This window comes from Mesoplodon mirus (assembly GCF_964341445.2).
Source record: "Mesoplodon mirus genome assembly, chromosome: 2".
In the NCBI taxonomy this organism is placed as follows: domain Eukaryota; kingdom Metazoa; phylum Chordata; class Mammalia; order Artiodactyla; family Ziphiidae; genus Mesoplodon; species Mesoplodon mirus.
This window is the reverse complement of record NC_138977.1, coordinates 7,639,868-7,647,016: the sequence shown is the minus strand read 5'-3', so window position 1 is coordinate 7,647,016 and position 7,149 is coordinate 7,639,868. Positions and strand designations below refer to the sequence as shown.

The following is a 7,149-nucleotide window of genomic DNA, read 5'->3' as shown; positions in this document are numbered from 1 at the left end:
TTTCAACATAGACCCTTAATGTTATAACAAAAGTTCGTGATTAGAGGCACAGCAGAAAAAAATTAAGTCCAAAAAATTAAAGGGTGGAAAATCATATACCTACAATGAAAGAGGCCTATATCTTACATTCCTACTGGGAGAAATATCTGACCTAATCTACTAATCTTAAAACAACTACTGTCTAAAAATCATATTTGTACCAATGTGAACAGATTAATAGGTTATCCAGGACTTTGAGATGAAAGGGATAAAGTGGATGGAAGAGTGGAAGAATAAATAAGAACCTTGTGATAGAAACAGAGTCTGCTTTTCCTCAGTGCTACTAAAGGTGTCAGCAAATGTAAATCACAGCTGAGTAGTCTTAATTATTTATATCAAACCACAGTCAGAAGACTTATAGATGCTCTTTGGGAGAAATTTATTACTTACGATGGAGTTCCTCTAATTGTTAATCACAGCCCATTGGGTCTAACATTTTACACTGGAAATAAATACAGAAAGGGCCAGAGCGGTATGTTGCAAATAGCAAGGATAAGTATCATTTCTCAAAACCTATGCTTTATATATTTAAGCGCATATACATACACACACACACACATACATAAACATACCTACTGGTTCACAGTAATTAGATACAAAGTTTTTATTCTGTCCGTTATTATAAACTAAACATTTCTATTGGACATAAAGTTGGGCGGTATAAGAGGCAAGGGGAATAGGCAGTGTGAAGAGAAGGTGCATCTTATTTTCTGTGTGGCTTACCTGCAGAGAGCACACAGGACATACAAGGCAGGATAATCTTCTTCCTAATTCATCTCCCTATTTCAAGTCTTTAAAATCTGGACTAATTATTTTTTTCTTTCTGTGTATCCAAATCAAAACTTTGAAAAATACTGGTTTAGGTTTAACTCTTCCTTGAACTTAATTTATCAGCTCTAAATTTTTTCTTCGCCAAAGGCAGACCACGAAAAATGCTGCCTCCTAAGATTTTATTTTGTCCCTCTTTTACTCTTTTAATTACATTTAGTCTAGAGCTTAAATTCTTACTCAGGTTTGCATACCCAAAACACAAAAACTGAGAAGGAGGTTCAGAAGTATTTCACTATTTACAAGAAGCAAGCTTGGAATTTACAGGTAACCATAAACCCTCAGTCTAAAGTGGAAGCCAACTTTTTGAAGTATCCCCACTGTAAGTTTGGATTTGAGAAAAATAGCCAAGATGCCTAAAAACTGAATATGAGACTCAACATTCCTTATATTTATAGCTTTATAGTACAAACTAACAGGTTTGGCAAAATTTAATCTATAGTAAGTAAAACCAAGCAATAAAAACAGTTTCCTAATTTGAAAAATGAATGACAGCCTTTTCCAGTAAGGAAGTCTGCAGCAATATTTTTGTAATAATGCTACTCTTTAGGATCTTTTAAAGACACTTTATTAGTGTCAGTTTTTAAAAACATTTGGCCATTACAAGGACCTAAATCTTTGTACTCCATTTTATGACAATCCCGCTACTCATTCAGACTAGAACTGTGTACTTCTGCTCGACTTCCACCTTTTTTCATGAGAAAACTGCTCTTCACTGCTTTACTGTGATGCTGATGTTGCTTTTGTGGTGCTGGACGTTGAGTACAAGTTCGTCTCCCATTTCCACCTGGATGGGGTTATCTAAAACAACGGCAGCTTGTTTCCAGTGGGAGGCTTCACTGGACGTATCCAACCTAATCTCATCGTCAAGGTACATCTGATACCAAAAGGGAATGGCAGTCACTTGTCCAGATCTACAGATGCATACCTATGGAAATTAAGAAATCATGAAAATTTCATCAGAGTACACAGAGCAGACTTGGATAAGTCTTTGTCTTTTTAGCTTTAGATCTAAATTTTATAAAGGAATATATTTAATCACCCAATTCAAATTAATACCAACCTGTTTTATTCACTAATATTTACCCAAGCCCATGTTTGGATATTGTTCAGAAAATTTAAGTCTGCAAAGGAAGTGGCTAAAAGTATTTTATGTATGTAAAGTAGTATATAGTTTAAGATAATTCTGAATACAACAAGAGTAATCATTTTATATTACCTTTACTTCTCTGTTAGAGGTGTTCAAATATGGCGTCATTAAGTCTAGTCTTAAGAGTTCCACTGGTTTGCTTAAAGGTATACAGGGCAGTGAGGATAGGTCCAGAAATACACGTATAGGTACCTAAAGAAAGTAGAAAATTTTCACGTTTACTCAATTCTTTTTTTGACCAAGTCTCGTTAAGTTTCCTGCTTTGTACTTCGCTCAGTATGATGTAGTGCTTTTGACATCTATTACCTCATTTAATTCCCACACATCAACCTTAAGGCATAAGGACTTCCATGATTCCGTTTTACGGGAAGAATGAACAAACCAAGGTTTTAGGCTGGTTAAATAATTTTCTGTGATTTCAGTTATCTATAGATTCTTCACTTGGATGAAAGCAAAGTTCTACTTAACCAGGCAGCTCCAAAAAGTTTAAGCCAAGGATGTGCTTACGTGTGAAAGATGAACTAATAAGCAGATAGTACAGTAAGCCCCCTACGTATGATCAAGTTCCGTTCCAAGAGCACATTTGTAAGTCCAACCAAGTTAGCCTAGGTACCCCACTAACACAATCAGCTATATAGCATTGTACTGTAATAGGTTTATAATACTTCTCACACAGATAATGCATGAAAAACAAGCACAAAAAATAGAGAACATTTTTAATAGTATAGTACAGTACCTTGAAAAAATGATCCAGTGATGTCTGGGTAGCAGCTCTTTTTTTCTCATCACAGATGAAACAGTAGCACTGGATTGCATTCTGAACGGCAGCTGCAACCTTCGTGGTACCGTTCTACATTCGAGTCCTGTGCCTCAAAAACTAACAGTGCGCCCCCCCACCCCAATAAAGAAGATCCCCTGGCCACTTCCTGCACTGTGAATCTCTCCGGTTCTTCAGTCTCTTCTTCCTCTTGTCTCTCTCTCTCCTTTCTCTGGGTCGAAGAGAATTCAGGAAATTCCCGGGCAGCTACCGTATCTGTGCTCACTGCCTTGCCACTTTTACACTGTGAAGGTTGGCTCTAGCCTTGAACCGATGAAACCAGCCATGGCTGGCATTAAAAGATGCGCCCTCTGATTCTTCGCCATGTTTCTTCTTCAAGTCTTCATAAAGGCTTCTAACTTTCTCTTGCATCAGCATTAAGCTGAGCGGGACTCGACGCTGATGCTGATCCTGCCTCCACACACTGAGAAGTTTCTTCATCTCCTCCATCACTTTTCCACGCTTCTCCTTCGATATTATTGACATCATCGGCACAGCAGACTTCACATGTTCCATGATCTTGTCCTTGTTTAGAATCATGCTGATGGTTGCACGATTCACGTTATAAGAATGAGTGATGTCTTTTCGCCTCACTCCATTTTCAATTGTTTTCTCTTTTGTTTCCATCGTTATCGCTTGGTGCCTTCTTAACAGTACCAGTTACATCACCGCTGCTTTTACGCTTGCTTCCAGACATCTGGGCTTGAAATAAAGGTACTGTACCACTGTCCTCTATACAGTATTGTACTGTAAAGTACACAGAAGCACAACCACTTGTAGAGGATGCACGCACATGACAACATACGCCAGACAAACTTGCGTGATTGGACATGCGAACGCATGTTTGCATCTTTGAAAGTTCGCAACTTGAAGGTTCATATGTAGGGGACTTACTGTACAACGTTAATTATTGAACTGTTTGAGCAAATATGCCAAATTCAACCAAACAGCTAATAGTGGATTTCATTTTGAAAATAGGTTATTTATCTAGAAGGCAGTGGTTCTCAACTCTGACTGCAAATTGAAATCACCTAAGGAGCTTTGAAAAAGTCCAACTGCTCAGGCCACACCTCAGATCCATCTGGAGTTGGGATCCACATACCAGTAGTTCTGAGAGTACAGTCAAGGTTGAGAACCACTGCTATAAACTGTTCCATCAATTTTAGTAGCAATGGAAACTTCCTACTAATAACTTTTAGCATATTCTCATTTGAAATAGAAAGGAAACTGTTTAAAAAGTGTTCTCTGTCTGCCTGCCGATGCAGGGGACACGGGTTCGTGCCCCGGTCCGGGAAGATCCCACGTGCCGCGGAGCGGCTGGGCCCCGTGAGCCATGGCCGCTGAGCCTGCGCGTCCGGAGCCTGTGCTCCGCAACGGGAGAGGCCACAACAGTGAGGGGCCCGCGTACCGCAAAAAAAAAAAAAAAAAAAGTGTTCTCTTTCCTTTGAATAAAATATTAGAGAGCAACTGTTCATGGTGAGAAAGGACACAGATATGTCAACCTCTCCCTGGGCATCCTTGAAGGCATCCAACCTTTCCTCCACATAAAAACAGCAATTCCATGCCATTTCCAGGACTCTCACCCTATATCCCTATTTGTATCAGTCACCAGAAGAACAGCCCTAGATTCCTGTGTCACCTGTCATCACCTGCACTCTAATCCCCACACAGCTGTACCCATCCCTCGTCATCTGTCCTCACTTGTTTCTTAACCTAGCCTACTGGCCACTCCTGTCATCTTTGCTAATTCCTTCTTTGATTTCCAATGTCGAGCTCATAACTTGGTGAGTTCTCTAGAATTTAGTTCTCAGCCCTCTTCTCTTTCTACACATCCCCAAGGTGATTGCATCCCATTATTCTGGCTTTAAATATCATCTACCAAATCTGACTGCCAAATTTACATCTCCAGGCTAGCTATTTCTCTGCATTCTTATCCAACTGCTTAATGACCCCATAAAAACGTAAGCACAACCTGATCCTCCTGTTATTTTCCCCATATCAGTAAATGGCAACTATCCTTCCAGGCGCTTTCTCATACCCCATGTCCCATCTATCACAAAACCTACCTTTAAAATACATCAACAATCTGACCACTTTGCACCACAACCATTGCTACCACTCTCGTCTAAGTCACTACCACCTCTCCTGGATTACTGCAATAACCTTATGCCTCTGCCGGCTCTCCATCGTGGTCTACTCCCAATACAGCAGCCATAGCAAGCCTTTTGAAACAAGTCACACCTTATCACTCCTCTGTTCAGTACCCTCCAGTTGTTTTCCACCCCTTTCAGAGTAAAAAGCCAAAACCTTCACCACAACCTCTACAGGAGGCTCTACAGGATCTGGCCTCCCAATACTTTTCTCACTGCATCCTTCATCCGACTCTCCCTCATGGTTTCCTGCTGTTTCTGAATACTTGTTGATCCTTTGACTTGTATATGGTTTGCTTCCTTATTTCTCTCTGGTCTCTGGTTAAATATCACTTATCCTTGAGTCCTTTCCTTAGGCAGTACCTAAATAAAATAGAATATCCCATCCCTCCAACTCTCATTCTCCTCTAGCGTTCTCACTTCTCACCATCTATCATACTAATCTTTCTACTCCTTTGTTTACTGCCCATCTCTTGTCTTTGTCGTCACTTTGAATGTTAGCTCCAGATATGTGAAAAATATATCAGCCATGAAACATAAGCTGTGAAAGAAAGGAGGATATGAGATGGGAAGCAGGGTGAAAAGATGGCAGGATTAAAATATCATAGATTCTGATGGAATCGAAGAATTGCTGATGTCAGGATCAGGAGAGAATAAGCTAGAAAGATAGGAGATGGTAGTATTTGGGGACCACACAAAGAAATAATTTAAACTTCTCTGTCTTCTGGTAAGTGTATTTTGTTTATTAAATGCTCCAGAAAAACTAAAAGTAAATAAACTCTAAAACCTTAGTCTGCTCTGAAAAACTCATTTACTCAACAAATTTATATTTGTTTAGCAAGTATTGTTCATGGAAGATCTAACACTGCATATTCAAGAGCTTACCATCTATAGCCTTTTGATAAAAGGTTTAGCTATCACTCCTTTAATTCGGTACTCAACATCCCACTTCCCAAAATGCCGCTTTGGCCTACACAGCAGATTTCACCTCTTTCCAACCCCACACCTCTTCCCTAGACATTCCATCCACCCCAGCACTAAATCCTTGTTTCCCAAAGAGCAACTAACCCCTTTCCTAGGCTCCTCCATTCTGGCTCCCTGCAGCCTGACCGCCCAGACGTTAACTGCTCACACCTCTCACCTGCCAGCCCGAAGTCTCAATGTGATTAAGGGTTCATGTTTAGAACAGATGTCTCCTTCTGGCGGCTGCTTTTTTAGACAAGGAGCACACTTTTTCATAAGACTAAACCCAGTACCCTATTTTCCATTTACAACACTGGTTCCGAGCAAAATCTATAGACTTTTGTCAGTAGGAACAAGAGAATTGCTTGGCTATACTAACCCCTAGGTTGATTTTTACCAGTAGTAAGTTCCTTTGCTACAGAAAACTGATGACCATCCCAATCCAGCTAAACATAGTGACTATAAAACTACAGAAAGAGATAAGGCAGACGGTGGGCGACAGCCAAGTGGTTGAACTTCTCTTCAAAACACTTACCTGAAACTGGTTAATAAAAGGTGCTATATTAAATCCAAGAGTTCGTTCTGTTCCCTGCACAGCGCTCTCCTCCACCAGTGTCTGCGATTCCACGAGCAACCCGAACATCAGCATGTACTGGGGAAAGATCTTACCTCCAGACTGTAGCAAACACCTGGAGGAAGGAAAAATGCTTTAAAAAGCATCCTGATTCTCCACATTCTATAAGTATCAATAACTAAATCATGACTAATTGGGGAGGTACAGATTGTATATAATCTAACACACTTTAGACTGGTAGCTGGCTGGTAGCTCAGAATGGCTACCAGCCGTTACTTGAAAAGTAACCAGTCAGCTGGATGGATACAAGTTTTTACATTAAGGAAGAATCATCAATGGCTATTAAAACTAGTGGGTAAGGGGGACTTCCCTGATGGCACAGTGGATAGGACTCTGCGCTCCCAATGCAGGGGGCCAGGGTTCGATCCCTGATCAGGGAACTAGATCCCACATGCATGCCGCAACTAAGAGTTCGCATGCCACAACTAAGGAGCCTGCATGCTGCAACTAAGGAGCCCTGGAGCCACAACTAAGGAGCCTGCCTGCCACAACTAAGGAGCCCACGTGCTACAACTAAGGAGCTGGCGAGCTGCAACTAAGGAGCCCACCTGCTAAAACCAAGACCCAG

General features: G+C 40.7%; 1 protein-coding gene across 1 annotated transcript in view; it reads right to left on the bottom strand.

Moving 5' to 3' along the window:
• Positions 1-56: 56 nt before the first annotated feature.
• The window catches only part of PRMT9 (protein arginine methyltransferase 9), a 30,674-nt gene continuing 23,581 nt past the window's right edge, over positions 57-7,149 (bottom strand). The window contains exons 10-12 of the mRNA XM_082611177.1: positions 6,483-6,636; positions 2,087-2,209; positions 57-1,795 (exon numbers count right to left, since the gene is read on the bottom strand). Coding sequence (XP_082467303.1) covers positions 1,580-1,795; positions 2,087-2,209; positions 6,483-6,636 — 493 coding nt within the window. The 3' untranslated portion in view covers positions 57-1,579. The remainder of the gene's footprint in view (positions 1,796-2,086; positions 2,210-6,482; positions 6,637-7,149) is intronic.